The 23,346-nt window shown below is 48.7% G+C and overlaps 1 protein-coding gene and 1 non-coding gene across 2 annotated transcripts; one reads left to right on the top strand and one right to left on the bottom strand.

The window, feature by feature from the left end:
* The first annotated feature begins 261 nt into the window (after positions 1–261).
* On the top strand, positions 262–21,401 carry LOC141978966 (uncharacterized). Its single transcript, XM_074941385.1, is given in 6 exon segments — positions 262–342; positions 3,954–4,094; positions 12,070–12,181; positions 12,873–12,999; positions 17,964–18,107; positions 19,942–21,401. Coding segments are annotated over 4 exon segments (1,812 nt in total). The 5' UTR covers positions 262–342; positions 3,954–4,094; positions 12,070–12,100.
* TRNAA-UGC (transfer RNA alanine (anticodon UGC)) lies at positions 14,089–14,160 on the bottom strand. The gene has a single exon. It is a non-coding gene; the product is annotated as a tRNA-Ala (tRNA).
* Positions 21,402–23,346: the final 1,945 nt, after the last annotated feature.

Raw genomic sequence — 23,346 nt, 5'->3', positions numbered from 1 at the left:
AATGCAGCCTCTGCGAGCTCTGCCTCTGCGCATGCGGGACCCCCCCACCCCGCGATCTGCGCATGCTCGGAGCCGGGAAACATGGGGGGGCGGGGTCACATCTTTCTCCCTGCACTCCTCTTTGTGGGCGGGGCAAAGACAAGGGCTCGAGCTGCGCGAAACCCTCCTCCGCCTCCGGGAGAGGCTCCAACGGCCGTGCGCGAGCCAGGCAGAACCGCAGTACCTCGCGCGCCTTCCCAGACCGCCTCGTTATCCCCTTTTACGTCACTTCCGTTCCCGGGAGAGTCAAGAACTACATCTCCCAACCTGCCCCGGGAGGCGCTTCCGCCCTCTGCAGCGCAGGTAAGGGTCAGCCTGACTCTCCCCGAGTCTCTCCTCCCCTCCCCTCCCCCCGCAGACACCCCCGGCCCACGGCCCACGCCCCTCCCCCACCCGGCGCCTCTCAGACCCGCCGCGCCCGGAGCCCCCCGGCGCCTTCCCGCTTCTCAGGCGACCTCTGGGGTCCCGGGGGCGGGGCCTGGTCCCGCGCGGTCCCGCCCCTGGGCCCGGCCGCTGCGCCGCGGGCCGGGGCTGCTCCCCGGGCGGCCGGAGCCTCAGCCCCGGGGCGTCCGGCCCGGCTGCTCCCCGGGGTCCGGGCAGCGCCCCTCGGACCGGCCCTCCCCCGGCCCCCGCCCCCCCTGGCCCGCGCCGGGGGCTCCCGAGGCAGCGGCCGGCCCGGCGGCCGGGAGTCCCCGCCCAGCGAGCGAGCCCGGGCCGGGGGCCGCGCTGGTGCTTCCCCGGAGCCCGTTGGAGCCGCAGGCCGGGGGCTGCAGGAGCCGATGGGCCCGGGAGGACCCCGCCCTGTGCCCGCGGGTGCGCGCCCCCGGCGGAGAGCCCCGGTGCCGGGAGCCCAGCCCCCGCCGCCCCGGCCCCGCGCCCCGCGCCGCCGGCTCGGCTTCGCTCCCCGCGCCCCAGACAGCCCGGCTCCGCCTCGCGGGGCCCCCGCTGCCGCGGCCCGGGCGGGAGCCCGAGAGAGGCCGTCCCCTGCCGGGCCGCGCGGCACGGGGCTGGGCCGGGTCGGCGGGAGGGAGCAATTCCTGACCCTCCCTCCCGCCCGCTTTTCAGATTTTGCCCCATTTTCTCTCTCGTTCGCCAGTGTTCGTTTAGCAATCTCAGATTTGGGATATTTTCCCACCCGTTTGACCCGCAGCAAATTGTCTTTCTTTCTGTGGGAAGTTGTCCTGAATCATTCCCCAAATGAGAAGGGGCTCAATGAGTGCAGCTTGCAGAGCCCTGAGACCCAGCTGGCTCTGGGGTGGGGTGGGGTGGCCATTGTCTGTCAGCAACAGGGCAAGGAAGGGGGGACAGAAGGAGGGGAAAAAACCCACTGGAGACTGTCCAGCCCAAGGTTACACAGTCCTGGCTACTGCTGCCCCCAACTGCCCAACACAGCTCCCCCCAGCCGCCAGTCACCTGCCTGGCCCTGCTGCTGCCTCCTCCCCGCTGCCAGGGAGTTTCCCTGCTCCATACTCCCCTCACCTACCCTCTTAAAGTACCTCCCCAAAGGGCTCCCTGCTGCCCATGTGAATGGTGTGGGGGGGAATTATTACTGTCTGTTTAATGAACTTCCATATACAATGCCAGCAAACTGTCCAACTACTCTCACTTAACAGAAAATCTCTTCAGATCCGGGTGCTTTTCTCTCATCATCAAATATTTCTTTTTAGACCTATTTCTTCCCCAATTCTCCAAGATAGATCTAAAATATCCTGTGTGCAGTGCTGTAGTAGCCGTGGTGGTCCCAGGATATTGGAGGCTGCCCCCTCGATTTATATACAGATGTTCCGTGTTATTCTCCATCCCATTCCTTATGAATCTGAACGTGTTAGCTTTTTTGCTGGCAGCTGTGCATTGAGTGGAGCTTCTCATTGATCTGTCTACAGCAACATGCAGATCCCTTTCTTGAGTTGTGTAGCCGATAATATGTTCTGCTGATGCTGCTAGGTGTAATGCATGTTCATAGGGGTTTCTCCCCTCTTCCTTATTTGTATTTCCTCTCCCTACTAATGTTGGGGTGTCCTGCTCCTATAGGTTTGTGTATTAATTATCTTATGATCTTGGGATCAAATGTGTCAATTTGTTGCCATGGCACTCCTGTGGTCAGACATCTGCGGCTGTTCTGTCGAAAAGTCTGTGTTAGCTCATGTTCCTCTGGTTGGCTGATGTCTTTATAGATGAAATTTCCCCTTAGACACTCTGTTTCCAGTTCTCCAAACCTTAGGGGTGACTGTTAGGCCATTTGTCTGTGCCAGAGTTCATAGGCTTCAAGCCTTTTGCTAACTGCTCAAGCCAATATCGGACAGGATACAGGCCTGTTGGTTCTTTGCATTACTGCTGTATAAAATAAATGCTAAAGCCGGATCTATGGGCTACATTTGATAGTTAATTTACCCCACGGTGTATAAGTAGCTGCAGTTTTTCACTCCAATGTGCATTGCTTTGCATTTAGAAAGACAAGGTGGGTGAGGTAATATCTTTTATTGGACCCGCTTCACTTGGTGAGAGAGACAAATCTCTGAGCTACACACAGATGTCGTCTTCAGGAGAGTGGCCTAAAAAATTGTCCTCCTTTCTCTCTAGCTGTCTATTTCTAATTTAATATTCCCTGAGATTTTTTCCATGTCTCACTAATAATAAAATATTAACATAAAATATCCTCAGATTTTGACCTTTTCTCCAATTTTTGAAGATACTTAGAAAAGTTTTGCCGATGTTTCCCATTTTCTCTCCATTTGTCAAATAACAATATGAAATTCACTCTCATTTTACCTCCTTACCTACTATTGATATTAAAATCCCTCACATTTTTCCACTTTCCTTTCTAGTTTGTGAAAATCGATCAAAATTCTCCACATTTCCACCCTTTTCTCTTTAATGACTTAACATGAATGTCAGTCTTTTTCCATGTAATTATCAAATGTCTGTTTAAAAAAAACATCTTGTGTTAGGAGACGTTCCCATGTTTAGCTGCAGCAAGTTCTCCTGTTTTGGAGGAATTTGTTGCCTTAGTCATTCTCCATCCTGCCGGTTGCAGGGAGTTAAAGGGTCAACTTTCGCCTCTCATTTGAGACTCATTTCTTTCCCCCTTTATCTTCATTAAAATGTTTGCTGATGAAAGTGACTTGTCCCATATTTAATACACATCAAAGCCAGAGGCCTCCCCCTCTTTCGGGGAATGGTATCTCCCAGCTGCTCACAGGACAGTTGGCTGGACCCTTTTCTTTTCCTTGGGGGGCACAGGATGAGGGCTGAGTCTGTGCCTGGCTCCTTGCTGCCCAGGCTGTACCCAGAGTGGCTGAGAATCTCCATGCTACTCTGTTAGCCCCTCACCATGTTCACCAGCAGTATCCCAAACGCCCATGAGGGATGGTTTCATCCAGTGCTGAGAGGTAGTCGTCTCTGGAGTGGGTCCCTATTGGCCATTATCTGCCAGTCACCAGGCATGGAAATGTCTTTTAAAATGTGGCTCCTCCATGCCATGCATTCTCCTGTGAAAGAAACATCGCCCAGGGCTCCCCACACCTGTGTGAATGGCTGGCAGGGGCTGCTGATAACTTTCTATCCATTTGTCAATTACTGATATGAAATCACGATTGGCTTTGCTTCTCTCCCCGTTTTCAAAACTGGAGGAACTTCAAGTTTGGGAGGGAAAACTTTTGCTGTGAATCCCTCTCAGAAGAAGGGGGTGAGGGAGGAGGAAAGGACTCTGGCCTCATCCCTCCTGAGCCATGTTTCTGGTTGCACTCAGACCAGTGTTAATCAAGAGACACTTCAAGGAAGAAGATGCAGTGACTCCAGATTAATGGGGGCAAATAAAATCAGGATATGTCCCTGTGCGGAGGGGGTTTCAGTTGTTGCTAAAGGGGCGGGGGGAAGCCCTCAGTCTCTGTCTGACTGTGTCTCTCTCTTCTCAGGATGTTAGGGTTGAGCTTCCTGGGTCAGACGCTGCTGCCTGCATTGTGATCTGGGAGCCCAGTCTGAGCAGCTGTTGCTCCCCCAATGGGGTCTGAGCTTGGGAGTGAGTTGGAGTGAAGCTTCCTCTGTGCCCAGGCAAGGTGAGGACTTTCTCCAGCTGTAATTAGCTCCATGGGCCGCCCTAGGCTCTGCCCACACCACATTTGAGCCAGATACTCCAAGTGATTGATAGAGACCTCCGGGAACATGCTGGGGATGGGTATGAAAGAGACTCTGCACAAATAGCCCCTCCTCACCCCACATCTCTCCTCCCCTTAGCAATTGCAGGAGCCAATCCAGCCATAGGAGAGTGAACACCCAGGAATGGCTGTCTGTCTGCCAGAGGGGGAGGGCCAGGAGATGGGAAACACGAGGAGAAAAGGGAGAGAGAGATTGATAGGGCAGTGGGAGAAATAATTGGGGAGAGAGATTCCCAGATCTCTAACCTGCCCCCACACACTTAACTGCATCATCCCTGGGCAGATTCCCTTTCCAGTGAACAAGGTGAGGTGCAGGGAGAGGAAAAGCCGATTCCTGACTCTCCCTGTGCCCCCGGCTGTGGGAGTGTGCTGCCCTGGGGACAATGTCAAGGGAAATCTTCCAAAGTCATTCCTTTTGTTCTGCTCTTGTCTCGTATTTGGTTTCCAGACTTTGTTACTGGGAGGGTTTCAAAATGTCTTGGTTTAGTGCTAGTGGGGTGGGCCAGGTCAGTGCTGTAATAAAGTGACCAAACATTTCCTCAGAATAGAATCATAGAACTGTAGGGCTGGAATGACCCATGAGAGGTCATCTAGTCCAGCCCCCAACACTGAGGTGTTTGTCCAACCTGTCCTTAACAACCTCCAATGATGATGAATCCACAACCTCCCTTGGTAACCTATTCCAGTACAGAATTAGCCTTTGTCACAACTGAATCACAAGGCTGGCTCAGATTCAATTTGTGATCCACTATAACCCCCAGATCCTTTTGAGTAGTACTGCCCCCCCTTTTTCTCAGATTCTTGAACATGGGTATAAAATGTTTGCAAATGTTGCCAGTTTCCCCTGTATTCATTTATCAAATATTCATGTGAAATACACACAGATTTTACCTCATATCAACAACTGATATAAAATCCCTCTGATTTTCCACTTTCCTCTCTATAATTTGCAAAATGGATCCAAAATCCCTCCGATTTGCACCCTTTCTCTTTCATTTCTGAACATTGATCTCAAAACTCAGGTTTTACCTCTTTCTATGTCGTTATCAAATGTCAATTAGAAATCCTGTCGGGTTTGAGGCTGTTCCCCATAATTCTAAATCCCAGCAACTTCTCCTTCCTTGGAGGGAACCTGTGGCCCTTAGTCATTCTCCATCCTGGATGTTGCAGGGGGTTAAAATTGCCCAGTGATCACCTTTCTCCGCTCCTTTGAGAAACATTTTTTCCCTCCTTTATCTCTGTTAAAAGGTTTGCCGAAGAAAGAGACCAGCCACATATTTAATACACATCAAAGCCCTGTCTGGGGGATCAGTGGTTCCCAGCTGGTACCAGGAGAGTTGGCTGGACCCTTTTCTTTTCTCCAGCTGGCACAGGATGAGGAGGTCACTCTGGGTGCAGCGTGGGTCTAGAAGTATCCCACACAGCATGACAAATGGTCTCTGTAAGAGGTTGCTTCCTGCCATGCTAAGATGTAGCCACCTCTGGGGTGGATGCATGGTGGCCATTATTTGCTAGTGACAGGGAATGGAAATTTCTTACTTATTTTGCAAAAAGAAAAGGAGTATTTAGAGACTAAGGTGCCACAAGTACTCCTTTTCTTTTTGTGGATACAGACTAACACGGCTGCCACTCTGTTACCTATTTTGGCCCTCCATGCCTTCCACTCTCCTGTTAAAGAAGCATCCCCAAGGGCTCCCTCTGCTTGTGTGACTGGCCAGCAGAGGGTGGTGATAACTTTCTATCCATTTGTCAGACACTGAGGTAACACTGTTCGGGGGGGGGGGGGCGGGCGGGGAAGGGGTGTGTGGCATGTCTGTGTGGGGAGATTGCAGCTGGAGCTGAAGGGTCATTAGAATCATAGAATCATAGAATATCAGGGTTGGAAGGGACCCCAGAAGGTCATCTAGTCCAACCCCCTGCTCGAAGCAGGACCAATTCCCAGTTAAATCATCCCAGCCAGGGCTTTGTCAAGCCTGACCTTAAAAACCTCTAAGGAAGGAGATTCTACCACCTCCCTAGGTAACGCATTCCAGTGTTTCACCACCCTCTTAGTGAAAAAGTTTTTCCTAATATCCAATCTAAACCTCCCCCATTGCAACTTGAGACCATTACTCCTCGTTCTGTCATCTGCTACCATTGAGAACAGTCTAGAGCCATCCTCTTTGGAACCCCCTTTCAGGTAGTTGAAAGCAGCTATCAAATCCCCCCTCATTCTTCTCTTCTGCAGACTAAACAATCCCAGCTCCCTCAGCCTCTCTTCATAAGTCATGTGCTCTAGACCCCTAATCATTTTTGTTGCCCTTCGCTGGACTCTCTCCAATTTATCCACATCCTTCTTGTAGTGTGGGGCCCAAAACTGGACACAGTACTCCAGATGAGGCCTCACCAGTGTCGAATAGAGGGGAACGATCACGTCCCTCGATCTGCTGGCTATGCCCCTACTTATACATCCCAAAATGCCATTGGCCTTCTTGGCAACAAGGGCACACTGTTGACTCATATCCAGCTTCTCGTCCACTGTCACCCCTAGGTCCTTTTCCGCAGAACTGCTGCCTAGCCATTCGGTCCCTAGTCTGTAGCGGTGCATTGGATTCTTCCATCCTAAGTGCAGGACCCTGCACTTATCCTTATTGAACCTCATCAGATTTCTTTTGGCCCAATCCTCCAATTTGTCTAGGTCCTTCTGTATCCTATCCCTCCCCTCCAGCGTATCTACCACTCCTCCCAGTTTAGTATCATCTGCAAATTTGCTGAGAGTGCAATCCACACCATCCTCCAGATCATTTATGAAGATATTGAACAAAACCGGCCCCAGGACCGACCCCTGGGGCACTCCACTTGACACCGGCTGCCAACTAGACATGGAGCCATTTATCACTACCCGTTGAGCCCGACAATCTAGCCAGCTTTCTACCCACCTTATAGTGCATTCATCTAGCCCATACTTCCTTAACTTGCTGACAAGAATACTGTGGGAGACCGTGTCAAAAGCTTTGCTAAAGTCAAGAAACAATACATCCACTGCTTTCCCTTCATCCACAGAACCAGTAATCTCATCATAAAAGGCGATTAGATTAGTCAGGCATGACCTTCCCTTGGTGAATCCATGCTGACTGTTCCTGATCACTTTCCTCTCATGGAATTGCTTCAGGATTGATTCTTTGAGGACCTGCTCCATGATTTTTCCAGGGACTGAGGTGAGGCTGACTGGCCTGTAGTTCCCAGGATCCTCCTTCTTCCCTTTTTTAAAGATTGGCACTACATTAGCCTTTTTCCAGTCATCCGGGACTTCCCCCGTTCGCCACGAGTTTTCAAAGATAATGGCCAAGGGCTCTGCAATCACAGCCGCCAATTCCTTCAGCACTCTCGGATGTAACTCGTCCAGCCCCATGGACTTGTGCACGTCCAGCTTTTCTAAATAGTCCCTAACCACCTCTATCTCCACAGAGGGCTGGCCATCTCTTCCCCATTCTGTGATGCCCAGCGCAGCAGTCTGGCAGCTGACCTTGTTAGTGAAAACAGAGGCAAAAAAAGCATTGAGTACATTAGCTTTTTCCACATCCTCTGTCACTAGGTTGCCTCCCTCATTCAGTAAGGGGCCCACACTTTCCTTGGCTTTCTTCTTGTTGCCAACATACCTGAAGAAACCCTTCTTGTTACTCTTGACATCTCTTGCTAGCTGCAGCTCCAGGTGCGATTTGGCCCTCCTTATATCTTTCCTACATGCCCGAGCAATATTTTTATACTCTTCCCTGGTCATATGTCCAACCTTCCACTTCTTGTAAGCTTCTTTTTTATGTTTAAGATCCGCTAGGATTTCACCATTAAGCCAAGCTGGTCGCTTGCCATGTTTACTATTCTTTCGACTCATCGGGATGGTTTGTCCCTGTAACCTCAACAGGGATTCCTTGAAATACAGCCAGCTCTCCTGGACTCCCTTCCCCTTCATGATAGTCCCCCAGGGGATCCTGGCCATCTGTTCCCTGAGGGAGTCGAAGTCTGCTTTCCTGAAGTCCAGGGTCCGTATCCTGCTGCTTACCTTTCTTCCCTGCGTCAGGATCCTGAACTCAACCAACTCATGGTCACTGCCTCCCAGATTCCCATCCACTTTTGCTTCCCCCACTAATTCTACCCGGTTTGTGAGCAGCAGGTCAAGAAAAGCGCCCCCCCCTAGTTGGCTCCCCTAGCACTTGCGCCAGGAAATTGTCCCCTACGCTTTCCAAAAACTTCCTGGATTGTCTATGCACCGCTGTATTGCTCTCCCAGCAGATATCAGGAAAATTAAAGTCACCCATGAGAATCAGGGCATGCGATCTAGTAGCTTCCGTGAGTTGCCGGAAGAAAGCCTCATCCACCTCATCCCCCTGGTCCGGTGGTCTATAGCAGACTCCCACCACTACATCACTCTTGTTGCACACACTTCTAAACTTAATCCAGAGACACTCAGGTTTTTCCACAGTTTCGTACCGGAGCTCTGAGCAGTCATACTGCTCCCTTACATACAGTGCTACTCCCCCACCTTTTCTGCCCTGCCTGTCCTTCCTGAACAGTTTATAACCATCCATGACTGTACTCCAGTCATGTGAGTTATCCCACCAAGTCTCTGTTATTCCAATCACGTCATAGTTCCTTGACATCACCAGGACCTCCAGTTCTCCCTGCTTGTTTCCAAGGCTTTGTGCATTTGTATATAAGCACTTGAGATAACCTGTTGATCGCCCCTCATTCCCAGTATGAGGCAGGAGCCCTCCCCTCACAGACATTCCTGCCTGTGCTTCCTCCCGGTATCCCGCTTTCCCACTTACCTCAGGGCTTTGGTCTCCTTCCCCCGGTGAACCTAGTTTAAAGCCCTCCTCACTAGGTTAGCCAGCCTGCTGGCAAAGATGCTCTTCCCTTTCTTCGTAAGATGGAGCCCGTCTCTGCCCAGCACTCCTCCTTCATGGAACACCATCCCATGGTCAAAGAATCCAAAGCCTTCTCTCTGACACCACCTGCGTAGCCATTCGTTGACTTCCACGATTCGACGGTCCCTACCCAGGCCTTTTCCTTCCACGGGGAGGATGGACGAGAACACCACTTGCGCCTCCAACTCCTTTATCCTTCTTCCCAGAGCCACGTAGTCCGCAGTGATCCGCTCAAGGTCATTCTTGGCAGTATCATTGGTGCCCACGTGGAGAAGCAGGAAGGGGTAGCGATCCGAGGGCTTGATGAGTCTGGGCAGTCTCTCCGTCACATCGCGAATCTTAGCCCCTGGCAAGCAGCAGACTTCTCGGTTTTCCCGGTCAGGGCGGCAGATAGATGACTCAGTCCCCCGGAGGAGAGAGTCCCCGACCACCACCACCCGCCTTCTCCTCTTGGGTGTGGTGGTCGTGGAACCCCCAACCTCAGGACATCGCATCTCATGCCTTCCAACCAGCGTAGTCTTCTTCTGCTTTCTCCCCCCAGACATATCATCTGGTCCACTCTCCGCAATGGTACCTGTGGAGAGAACATGAAAGCGGTTGGTTACCTGTGTCTGTGTTACTGGAACCCGGACATTCCGCTTACCTCTTCTGGAGGTCACATGTTGCCAAGCTTCTTCACTGGCCTCTTGGCTCCTCTGTGCAACCTGCTCTATATCTTTAGAGCTTTGTGCCCCTAGAAGCCTATCCTGAGTTTTGTCCAGAAAATCCTCAGTTTCTCGTATGCAACGCAGGGTTGTTATCTGTTGTTCCAGACCTTCAATCTTCTCTTCCAATATGGAGACCAGCTTGCACTTTGTACAGACAAAGCCGCTTCTGTCCTGTGGAAGAAAGACAAACATGGCACATCCAGTGCAGGTCACAACAGCTGAACCCCCGCCTTCCATTGTGGTAGGGGGAGGCCTCTGGGTGACTGGACAGGGGGTACCCTAGTCAGGTTGGTGGGTTCTGGAGGTTTGAGGTTTCAGGGGGTGGTTCTGATGTGCCCAACCCTGAGGCTATGGGTCCTGGAGGTGGGTGTCGCTGGGGCCTGTTGGCTGCAGAACAGTGGGGGTAGGGGCATCTTGCGGAGGCTGGGCAGGGGGTTAGAGGGTGCCTGGTGCTGTGCCAGGGGCTCTGTCTGGGCTTCCCCCCCTGGCTCCTGGGATCATTGCCATGCCCGATGCACAGAGCTGGGGCGGGGAGTTCTGGCACTAGGTCGGGGGATGCCAGGCAGACAGGGTGCGGGGTCCCACTGGAAAGCATCAGGGGGTCTCTGGCAAACGGCATGGCAGATTCTGCTGAAGGGCAGGTGGGGATCCTAGGCAGGCAGTGGGAGAATCCCAGGCAGGCAGTGAGGGACTGAGTTCCCAGTGAGGGGGAGTCCCTGGCTGCTGGGGACTCTTGGTGGAGGGAATCCTTTGGGATTCTCAGGCTGGCAGTGAAGGTCTGGTGGGGGTTCCCTGGCTGGTGGGGTTCTGAGAAGCATCTGGGGTCCCTGGCCAGGGACTATGGGGGCTGGGTTCCAGGGAATACCTGGTGGGACCCTGGCTGGGGGGGTCTGGGCTTTGGATACTGGGGGGGTATCTGGGGGACCCTGGCTGTGGGGGCTGCTACTAACCATGCTCAGTCTCCTTGATCAGTTTGTGTCAGAATCGTGGCTCCAAGCACTGCCTGTCATTCCTCAGCCATGCCCAGTCACTGTGATAACTTTCTATCCACTTATCAAACACAGATTTTGCTTTTCTCCTCTCTTGAAAACTGCAGGAACTTCCGGTTCCGTTGGGAAAATTCGTACCCCCAGTCCTTGCCCTAGATCTGGGGGGTAAGGGAGGTAGAAAGGGGGTTAGCATTGCCACACAATGGTCTCATCCACAGCATTCTGGACTCATTCTTTCTGAAATCTGGTTTCATTAAGACCATTGTTAAACCAGAGTCACTGCATGGAAAGGCAAGGAGTGACTCCAGATGGACAGTGGGGCAAATGAGATTAGCAATTCTCCCTGTGAGGAGGTGCTCTCATTAACTGCTCTCCCCAGAGAACTAAAGGCGGGAATGCTGCTCAAACACACTGTCCCTCTCTGCTCAGGATATTGGGGTTCAGCTTCCTGGGTCACACATTGCAGCCTTCATTGTGATCTGGGAGACCCAGTGGGGGTTCTGTGCTGGGAAGTGACCTTAATTAAAGCTGCTTCTCTGCCTGGCCCAGGTGATGACTTTCTCCAGCTGGTACTTGCCCTATAGGCCCTGTTAATACTAAATTCTGAGCCAGAGACTCCAGATAACTAAAAGAAACCAAGGGAAAATGCTGGGGTCTGGCATTAAAATGACTCCACACAAACAGCGTCCCGTCCCCCCATTTCTCCTCCCATTAGCAATTGCAGGGACAAATCCAGCCATGGGGAGCAAACAACTCAGGAATGGGACTTTCGTACCAGGTGGGCAGGGAAAGGGGACAGGGAAAAGGAGATAGAAAGAGAGACTGAAAAGGGCTGTGGGAGAGAAGAGTTTTGAGAGAGATTTCCAGATATCTAATCTGTCCAGACAGATTAATTACTGCACCCTGGGTAGAGTCACTTTCCTGAGGACAAGATGAGCATCAGACAGGGGAAAGCCCAGTTCCTGACTCCATGTCGCTCTTGCTGGGGTGTGGCTGCCATGAGGTCCGTGTCAGACTGAATCATCGAAAGTGACTCCTTTGGCTCTCCTTTTTTTGAGCATTTTGTTCAAAGACTTTGTTACGGGATGTGGTGAGGGAGAAGAGAGGTTAAAAATGTGTCCTTGGGCTTAGCCTGGCAGGAGGGGCCAGGTCTGCAGTGTAATAAAGAGATCAAGCATTTTTCCAGCATGGCAGAATCTAGGATATCTGTCTGCAGGGAAAGGGCCTGGGGGAAGCATGATGTGAAATTAACTAAAGCCTGTTCTGAAACCTCCAGAATTTCCCTTCTCACCCGGCCAGGCTGCAGAATGACGTCCATGTTTCGCTCCAGTTCATTCCATCCTCCCATGGGACAGGGGAGAGAAATGGCTGCAGAGGAGCCAGTTCATGTAGGAATTATTGGGGGGTTCCTGGTGGGTTCCTGCAGGAGGGAGGGGGCAGCAAATACACCGGAGATGGGAAAGTTTGCACTGTCTGGGTTGGAGGTTGGAGCGGGGCAGGAAATTCCCAGGGTGGAGAAAGGGAGGAGGACAGGGGGTGGCAAAGCTGCTGGGAGTTGTTTAATAAGTGGCCTAGATTCTAGGAACAGACCCATGAGGTTCGGAGGGGAAATGCCCTAATTTGTGAAACAGAAAATAACCCACCTATATGGAGCTGGGAAAACTGACCAGACTCATGGTGCTAGAGCCTGACCCTACTAACCAGCAGCTGCTGTGAGAGATGAAGGGGGCACCCACCAGTCAGGTTTGGGGAGATTCCCCTCCCTTCATATCCAGCTCCTCACAATGAGGAGGGTGTTGGGCTTCCTACCAAGGAGCTCTCCCTGGACCCTGCTAGGGGCTCCATCTCCTGTATCAGTCTGTGGCTAGTAGGTGTGTGGTGGATCTGCTAGGAGAGAGGAGGGGCTCTCTCTTCGTCCCCTCACCCTGGTGTTTCCTGGATGCTCTGAGCAGGGTGGGGGTGGGCCTCTGTTGACTGTGAGCCTCCCAGAGCTTCCATTTGATTGGCTCCTCTCCCCCACGAATAGTGGGGCTGTGAGTAGGGCAGCAGGTACTGAGTGTTGGACTCTTGCTCTTTCAGGGGCTGGTGACCTTCGAGGAGGTGGCGGTGTATTTCACCAGGGAAGAGTGGGCTCTGCTGGACCCCGCTCAGAGAGCCCTCTACAGAGACGTCATGCAGGAGAATTATGAGAATGTGACCTCGCTGGGTAAGGGTTCCTGTCGCCTCTCTTCTTGGAAGGGGAAATGAAGAGATAAAGTTCACGCCAGCCCCACAATGCCATCTCTGCTCTGTCCTGTTTCAGCATCACCCCAATATGCCAGTGACACACACGCTGCCAGAGACCCTCCCCTACTGCAGAACACTTTGGCAATAGAGCACAGGAGCAGTATTGCACAGTGTCAAATATCTCTTCTTTGCACAAGTAAAACTGGGGGTTAGGTCCAGCATAACCAACAGAAGCTTTCTACCCATGGCCTTCTCTCAAACCCTGAGCCTACTCCACCCAAACCAGAATGTGCTTGGGGTGTAAGAAGCAGGCTGCTGGAGTCAGAGCTGCTCGTCCAGGGTTACTTATCACAGAGAGACTCAGTGCGTCCTTGAATGCTGGTGGGGGGTATCCAGACAGGGGGGCTCCAGCAGCAGAACCTTGACTATCACCCGGGATTACAGATGACACAACTCCTCATTGATCTGGATTGTACCCCAGCATGTGAAAATGACTTAGGTTGGTAGCGAAGCTTCTTGAGACCTGGAGAGTCTTGCTCTCCCATCACCATGTGTAATAGCCATAATCTCTCTTCTCTGCAGGCATCTTGGATTTTTGAGTCCCCCATTGCCAAAGTCACATGACCCCGATTCTTATTTTTCACATTCTGCTTTTCCAGACTAATTAGAGTCTGTTGCTCCTGAATTATAGCTTATAATTTCCTAGTGTTCATAGAATATCACGGTTGGAAGGGACCTCAGGAGGTCCATCTAGTTCAACCCCCTGCTCAAAGCGGGACCAGTCCCCACCTAAATCATCCCAGCCAGGGCTTTGTAAAACCTGACCTTAAAAACCTCTAAGGAAGGAGATTCCACCACCTCCCCAGGAAACCCATTCCAGTCCTTCACCCCCCTCCTAGTGAAGAATTTTTTCCTAATATTCAACTTTAACCTCCCCCACTGGAACTTGAGACCATTGCTCCTTGTTCTGCCATCTGCCACCACTGAGAATAGCCTAGATCCATCCTCTTTGGAACCCCCTTTCAGGTAGTTGAAAGCAGCTATCAAATCCCCCCTCCAAAGGCAAACTTGGAGATGCTGGGGATTCAACCCAGGGCCTCATACATGCAAAGCATGTGCTCTACCACTGAGCTACATCCCCAAACTAGACATAGCTAAGGACAAACATCCACTTGTCCTTGTTGAACCTCTTCAGGTTTATTTTGGCCCAATCCTCTAATTTGTCTAGGTCCCTCTGTATCCTATCCCTACCCTCCAGCGTATCTACCTCTCCTCCCGGTTTAGTGTCATCTTCAGACTTGCTGAGGGTGCAATCCACGGCATCCTCCAGATCATTAATGAAGGTTTTGAACAAAACAGACCCCAGGACTGACCTTTTTGGGCACTCCACTTGATACCGGCAGCCAACCAGACATGGAGCCATTGATCACTACCTGATGATCTAGCCAGCTTTCTATCCACCTTATAGTCCATTCATCCAGCCCGTACTTCTTTAACTTGCTGGCAAGAATACTGTGGGAGACCGTATCAAAAGCTTTGCTAAAGTCAAGGAATAACACATCCACTGCTTTCCTCTCATCCACAGAGCAAGTTATCTCATCATAGAACGCAATTAGATTAGTCAGGCATGACTTGCCCTTGGTGAATCCATGCTGACTGTTCCTGATCACTTTTTTGTCGTTGAAGTGCTTCAAAATTGGTTCTATGGTTTTTTCAGGGACTGAGGTGAGGCTGACTGGCCTGTAGATCCCCAGATCCTCCTCCTTCCCTTTTTAAAAGATGGGCACTACATTTGCCTTTTTCCAGTTGTCCGGGACCTCCCCCGATCGCCATGAGTTTTCAAAGATAATGGCCAATGGTTCTGCAATCACATCCGCCAACTCCTTTAGCACGCTTGGATGCAGTGCATCCGGCCGCATGGACTTGTGTTCGTCCAGCTTTTCTAAATAGTTCTGAACCACTTCTTTCTCCACAGCGGGCTGGTCACCTTCTCCCCATACTGTGCTGCCCACTGCAGTAATCCGGGAGCTGGCCTTGTTCGTGAAGACAGAGGCAAAAAAAGCATTGAGTACATTAACTTTTTCCACATCCTCTGTCATTACGGTGCCTCCCATATTCAGTAAGGGTCACACACTTTCCTTGACCACCTTCTTTAGACCCCATCATTTTATATGTATAGTTGGGATTATGTTTTCCAATGGGCTGTAATATGTGTTATCCTGACATCCCGGACTGCTGAGATCGTGCATTCAGTAATATCCCTGCCCTTCCTGTTCCCTTTCTCTACTGAACCCCACCAGCCCATGCTTACTGTTCCCAGCTTCCCCAGGACTCTCTCATTGTCTCTGGACCTCTCTGTCAGCAAGAAGCAGAGCCAGGGAGACTTGCCTTCTGTCTGGAGTCTTCAATTTCTGGGACATGGATTTAACTTCTCTGTGTGTTTTAGGAGACTTTTTGAAATTGAGTGTCTGTGACATTAACCACAGTACAATTTGGACTGTTGAACAGCTGTTTCCCCTCAGTTCCCCAAGCTGGGGTGCCTTTTACACTGCTTTACTGTGAGAACAGCCACTCCTGGGCAGTTAACACACAGTCTCCAGCATGTAACTCGCTCCCAGGTACACAGTATTGAGTGCTGCTAGTCAGCCACTCACAAATTACAGTGCACCACAGGAGAACCCCAGAAAATTCTCTGGTCCCAGACTTTCCTCCAGAAATGTGCATCTTGCACTGTCCAGCACACTATTGAACAACGCAAGCTCATATGAAGTCTGTCATTTCATCAGTGAAAAATGACATGCACCAGCCTTGTTATCCCAAATGGAGTTTCCAGCGCACTTTAATCCAAACACACTGGTTAGAAAAAACAATAAAACAAAATTGTTAACAACTGAAAAAAAGATTTTAAGTGACTACAGGTAATGTGGCATAAAAGTCAGAATTGTTTACCCGGGGTTGGACTAGATGACCTCCTGAGGTCCCTTCCAACCCTGATATTCTATGATATTCTATGAAAAGAAATGCAAGATGAAACACTAAATGTCTACTTAACAAGCTAAAATGGATTCAAAGCAAATGTTTCTCTCACCATATGCTGAGCCAGGCTGACTTTCCTTTCAGCTAGGACTCCCCCTAACCCGCCCCTGCCCCCCAAGTTCAGTTCTTCAGGAGTTGTCATGAACGGAGGGAAATGGGGGAGAGAGAGAGAGTCCCAAGCATTTTCCTCCCCTCTTTTTATAATTCAGTCCTTTGGACTAGAAACAACTTCAGTTCTCAGCTGAGTCATGGTGACAGGCTGTCTGTTGTAGATATGAGCTTCAAGTGGTCCCTGTGGTGGAATGTAAATGTCTTCTTCACACCTTCCCCGGCCGGAGAATGGCTATTTGACCAGCTGTTTGCCTTGCTGTCTCTGAAGAACTCCTCTGTGGGTGTTCTTCAGAATTGTAACTTTTTCAGTAATATCACACGGTAAAACCTCATAACTTTAGATACAGTATTGCTACACATTTTAACAGGAGGATAATAGTCAGTAGATTATGCGTTTTCAAATGATACCTCACAAGCCAGACTATGTACAAAATTGGTCATAATTTTCTAGAAGAGTGAACATAGGGGTACAGACGGATACAGTGTCTGTCTGTGTGTGTTCCCAGCAGGTATGTGGGTATTTCAATCCCTCATAAGCAGAGTGTTTGGCATCTTCAAGGACCTGGGGAGATGGTCCTGGGAATTCACTGGTTTACTAAGTGTGACACTGTCTGAAATTGTAAGACACTTTATTATTATTTATTAATTTTATTATTAATACCAATATGATAAATTGCAATGAATCGTACTAGATATGCCATGTAATTTGTCAGTGAAAATGTTATGATTTTCTAAGTATGATAATTTTCTTTCTATGTTTGTATCACCTTTGTATTGTGAGTTATAGATATGTAGGGTATATCTGTATTTCTAGACTTGTGCAGTGTTTCTGGGTAACACACGCAGACATATTGGCGTCAGCAGTGCCTAGCCGATTCGATAGCCCATCCAGGGTCATCACCTGTACAATGAACCCATGTAAAGGGCTAATGGGATACATCTGTTGAGTCAGCAAGACATGCAGGGGTATGCCTGTGTACTGAGAACTCCAAGGCTTTTCCATGCCATGTGCTGTGAAGCTTGTGTTTGGGACACAGGAAGTACAAGCGACGTGGCAAAAGTAATATAAAGGGCAGCTGAATCAACTCCATTTTGTCTTCAATCCCTCTTCCTACCTCTGGAGCAACTTTTCTACAAACTAAGCTTTAAACAAAGGACTGAATGACCCATCCTAGCTGTGGATATGTTCCAGATGGACTTTGAAGCCAGCAACTCACCAGTACTGCTAAAAACCTGATATATAGATTTCTGAATGTATCTGACTGCTTTCCCATTTAACAACTCCCTTCTTCTTTGTTTCTTTTATAATAAACCTTTAGTTTAGATGCTAAAGGATTGGCAGGCAGCATGGTATTTTATGTAAGATCCAAACCTATACTAACCTGGTAATGTGGCTGAAACTTTGGGGTCAGAAGAATATTTTGTCTATTTCTGCACAGTTTTTAAATAACCTCTCACTGTACTGGACTTAGGTGCTGATTGGGAGTCAGAGAACTGGAATGCAATAAAGGGGGCTGTGTGATTTCTTTTTTCAGCTTCTCGATAACCAGTGTGGGTGATCGGAAGCACTGTTTGTGACTGGTCGGTGAATTTAACTTCAGTGTTAACCACCAGTTTTAGGAGCATCTGCTCTCCCTTTTTCAGCCTGCCCTGACCTTGGCATTTTCAGTGAGGACTGCCCATGGCACACCAGGTCACACTAAGTATTGAAGTTAAATTAATAGAATGTTTGTTTGCCATAAAAAACAAAGTCTTATGAAACCAACTGTACTCCTTGGTTTTCTTTCATGTAAGCAGGGTTTCCAGTATCCAAACCTGATGTGATCTCCCAGGTGGAACAAGGGGAAGAGTCATGGGTCCCAGACCTCCAATGTTCAGAGGAAAGAGAGATCCTGAGAGCACCCTACACAGGTGAAGAAACATTAAACCAACTCAAAATCTGTAAGTGCCTGAAGAAAATATCTGGGATGCCCTACAAAGCCCTTGGGAGGTCTCTCAGTTCATTATGGTCCCTAGCAGGGGTCGTATCCTCAGGGTAAATATAGCTCATGACTTCCTGCAGATCCTAGCAGACACCAGGCAGTAGCTTCCTCCCTTCCCCCTGCAAATTTGGATGGGATGTGAAGGCCAAATTGATCCCCTCCTCTCTCCTATTTGTCTTTTATAACAAGCACACGGGATCTTTTTTCAGGGGAAAAGGCAATATGCCGCGTTTATTGAAGATACAGCAATTAGCATATGCATTCTATCACACCACACACATACACTGTCCTGCCAGTCGATGTTATAGTTACCAGTCCAGAGTCCAGATCAATCTGTTGGCCAGCTAGGTTGATCACAGGTAGGAGGAGCCGAGTTCTGTTGGTTGCGACATGATGCTTTGAAGTCTTGGCAGGACAAACCCAAAGTTTCATGGCAAGGCATCCTGTTTATATAGTTTTCAGAGTAACAGCCGTGTTAGTCTGTATTCGCAAAAAGAAAAGGAGTACTTGTGGCACCTTAGAGACTAACCAATTTATTTGAGCATAAGCTTTCGTGAGCTACAGCTCACTTCATCGAATGCATACTGTGGAAAGTTTAGAAGATCTTATTATATACACACAAAGCATGAAAAAATACATCCCCCCACCCCACTCTCCTGCTGGTAATAGCTTATCTAAAGTGACCACTCTCCTTACAATGTGTATGATAATCAAGGTGGGCCATTTCCAATCATACACATTGTAAGGAGAGTGGTCACTTTAGATAAGCTATTACCAGCAGGAGAGTGGGGTGGGGGGAGGTATTTTTTCATGCTTTGTGTGTATATAATAAGATCTTCTAAACTTTCCACAGTATGCATTCGATGAAGTGAGCTGTAGCTCACGAAAGCTTATGCTCAAATAAATTGGTTAGTCTCTAAGGTGCCACAAGTACTCCTTTTCTTTTTGTTTATATGGTGATTTTCCTTCATTGGGACCAATGAGTATTGCACTGGCATGCTGTAATCAATTATTGTATGATGAGTGCTCGTTTTCTTAAATTGTCCTTCTCATCCTTTATCTTGTTCTTTCATCAAGTTCCTCAGGGAGTTATCCCATGCTGGTTTTGGTCACAGCTGTCTTGTCCCCATTGATAGGTGCCTGTCTCACCTTTAAAGTCGTCAAACTGTCTTCCTCTGACATTTCAATAGGGGCATGTTGCTGCCTCCTGGAGCCCTTACGTCTGTCTCCGGTTCCTCCCTCGTACATCTGGTTCAGCTACGGCCTTCACACTTATCTCTTAAAACACACATTCCTTATTCACAGACAAAACAGAATTAATTTACACACAACATTTTGAACAGGAACATCAAATTGCAATGCAAAAGAAAACCATCATGGGATTCTTTCTTATTTCAAAATGCTAAACGTACAACAAATTGGTGACCCTCAAAGATCTGTTACTGCCTTGAAATCAGTCCAGACACAGATTCTGGCTGATGTATCTCTACCCATTGTCCCATTAGGCCGTTCCTTTCTGATATTCAAAAAGGGTGGCTGGCAGGATATGATCAAATCATACACCAATACATTTAATACATGCTACATTATTATTCTTTATCCTTCCAAATTATCTATCCTATCTCTATCCTATCCAAATTATATAAAATGCAAACATAAAATCCTACTACTACATTTTGGGGAAGAGTATGGAGGAGTTGAGTACCTGATTTTTATTTGACCTCTTTCCAGCACTTGTTTTGATTTGGTCTTCCTCTTTCCATCCCTGCTTGAGGTTTCTCTCTCTATCACAGGAGGTGAAGCAATGGTATGTGAGAAAGAGGAGCAGAATTCTCAGCAGGAAGATGCTGGGCAAGTGGATAAACACAGAGAATTATCGCAAAGATTGAAAAGGAATGTGTCCAGAAGTAATGAGCAGGGAAAATCCTGTGAGATTCAGCACCGACCAGAGAGAGAGGAGGGAAACCAGCCAGGGGAGAAAGTGGATAAATGTATTTCCTGTCAGGAAACTCAGAAGGACATCAAGCAAACCACAACCCAGCAGGAAATCCTCAGGGGAAAGAAGAAACATACATGCGCTGACTGTGGGAAAAACTTATGTGACAACTCAGCCCTTATAAAGCATCAGAGAATCCACACAGGTGAGAAACCCTATGAATGCACTGAGTGTGGGAAAAACTTCACTAACAGATCAGCCCTTCTTAATCATCAGAGAATCCACACAGGGGAGAGGCCCTATGAATGCTGTGAGTGTGGAAAATGCTTCACTAAGAGCTCAGCCCTTTCTGAACATCAGAGAATCCACACAGGGGAGAGGCCCTATGAGTGCAGTGAGTGTGGGAAAAGCTTCACTCACAGATCAGGCGTTTTCCTCCATCAGAGAATCCACACAGGGGAGAGGCCCTATGAATGCTGTGAGTGTGGGAAATGCTTCACTAGCAGCTCAGCCCTTTCTGAACATCAGAGAATCCACACAGGGGAGAGGCCCTATGAATGCTGTGAGTGTGGGAAAAACTTCACTCAGAGATCAGGCCTTTTTCTCCATCAGAGAATCCACACAGGGGAGAAGCCCTATGAATGCTGTGAGTGTGGGAAAACCTTCAATCGCAGCTCACACCTTATTAGGCATCAGAGAATCCATACAGGGGAGAGGCCTTATGAATGCAGTGAGTGTGGGGAAAGCTTCACTAACAGCTCAGCCCTTTCTGAACATCAGAGACTCCACACAGGGGAGAGGCCCTATGAATGCAGTGAGTGTGGGAAAAACTTCACTCGCAGATCAGGTCTTCTTCAACATCAGAGAATCCATACAGGGGAGAGGCCATATAAATGCAATGAGTGTGGGAAAAGTTTCACTAGCAAATCAGCCCTTTCTGAACATCAGAGACTCCACACAGGGGAGAGGCCCTATGAATGCAGTGAGTGTGGGAAAAACTTCACTCACAGATCAGGCCTTTCTGAACATCAGAGAATCCACACAGGAGAGAGGCCCTTTGAATGCCGTGAGTGTGGAAAATGCTTCACTAACACCTCAGCCCTTTCTAAACATCAGAGAATCCACACGGGGGAGAGGCCCTATGAATGCTGTGAGTGTGGGAAAACCTTCATTCGCAGCTCGCACCTTATTAGGCATCAGAGAATCCACATGGGAGAGAGGCCCTGTGAATGCAGTGAGTGTGGGGAAAGCTTCACTAATATCTCAGCCCTTTCTGAACATCAGAGAATCCATACAGGGGAGAGGCCCTATGAATGACGTGAGTGTGGGAATACCTTCTCTTGGCACTAAGCCCATGTTAGCTATCAGAGAATCTGCACGGGAGATCAATACCATAAAAACCTCTAGGGCTATCCGTACTTTTTTTTTTCTTTAATACTTTTCCTGATTCCCACATAGTAACTTTTAAAGCTGCTTGAACTGTTTGCAGCCTCATTTTCCCTTAGCTTGTCCAGATGAGGGGCCCATTTTTGCCTTTTGCAATTTGCCCTGTTCTGAGGTGGACCCATTTGTCCTTTCTATCAATTCCATTGTCTCATGAGTAATTTGAGTGTGCCCTTCCTATCAGGAACCAGGGAGCATCACATTTATAGCATTCCTCTTATTGCAAAGTTATTATTAGTCACCCATGATACAGATTGTATCATTGCCAGTTCTTCTCACGTTGCTCTGGGTTGTGCTGAAAAGCAGTTATATTGGGAACTTTTCAAGTTTTATTTAAATGAAGAGGAGCAGGAGCAGGGAAAAAAGTTCTGACGCTGGAAGGAGGTGGGGTGACTCAGAGATTCCCTCCTTCCCCATCACTGCAGAACTGTTACCTCCTGTCTGAGCCATGCAGAGTTTATCTTCATCACATTCTATTCCTCCACGTCTCAAAGTGTCATGTGATGAAGCGTTCTCAGTTGTCTTGTGCTTGGAGATGATACTTTGGCTTCTTTAATCCTATATCAGAGTCACTATGACTGGAGATGAAAGTGTCAAACACATGGAAGGGGAATTCAAATGGATCCCACACACAGTGTGATCATCTGGAGTTTAAATCCTAGGTTCCATCTATTGGTAAAGTCACTTCTGGCAAGGTGGCTGTTTTGTCCCCCATTATGGGGATGCTAGGATACTAAAATTTTGTAAATAACATAGCTGACTATTGAGACAGTCTGAGTGAAGCTGATTTGAATGTGATGGGAGAATCTCTTGTCCTGATTCTGAATAATCAGATGTAACCTGCCCTGAAATTTCACTTGACACTTTCATTGTCATGTATTCTATCTCTCTGTGACATGGCTTTTTATCTTTCCTGAAGAGTGTTTGGTCACCCAGTTGGATACTAGTTCTGTTTGATAGGATGTAGGTCAGATTTATTGGAGAATTTAAGAAAAATGGCCATTTGCTAAAGTCATAATTTCTCACTTCAGCTTTGCTTTTTCCCCATCCCTCCATGATGACATGGAGACAGTTCAAATGCAGTTCTGTCAACAGGAGAGAACTCTCCAATTTACTAACATGCTAACAAAGAAACAGTAGTGAGTTAAAATCTCCAATCAGAAATTAAAGAAAAACTGGGCATGTTTTTGGAAGTCATTCCTTACTAACACTGCTGAGATTTTGAGTGGTTTTGTAAAGGATTCTACTTCAGAGAAATGTAAATTTACCCTAACCAAGGCCAAGGATTTGAAAAGAACTGGGGTTGAAAGAATACACACTCAGTTCTTGGTTTCCACCCCAGTAAAGGAAGCTATGGTGACCAATGACCCCAGGAAAATTGTTTGTACAACTCCACTTCCTAGTTCAGTGTCACTGATTACAGTTCCAAAGGATGCCAGGGTTCGATTGACAACAATCGCCATTCATCGTTTGGGATCCACGGGGAAGGAATGTCCTATGAAGCACTCCGTCTTTGGATCCAACCTGGCTGCCTGAGTGGGTAACAAGGACTTTCAGGCTGCAGAAATGATGGTAACCAATGAGGTAATGAATGTGTCAGGCTCCATTTTCAGACTTCTGGATACACACATGTTGAGTCCTTATTCCATGGTTTTGTGTCTGATGCGATGGATACACGATAAAGCTGATGTTGGCGCAGCTGCACCAATGCTATTACAGATGCTCTCAGCCAGTGGGAGAGATCTCTCCCACTATCGGACTTTCTTAGTTCACCCCCCACAAGCGGCGGTGGCTATGTTGGCAGGAGAAGCGCTCCTGC

This window comes from Natator depressus, chromosome 28 (assembly GCF_965152275.1).
Source record: "Natator depressus isolate rNatDep1 chromosome 28, rNatDep2.hap1, whole genome shotgun sequence".
In the NCBI taxonomy this organism is placed as follows: domain Eukaryota; kingdom Metazoa; phylum Chordata; order Testudines; family Cheloniidae; genus Natator; species Natator depressus.
Note: the sequence above shows the minus strand (reverse complement) of the source record. Positions and strands in the feature narration are given on the sequence as shown.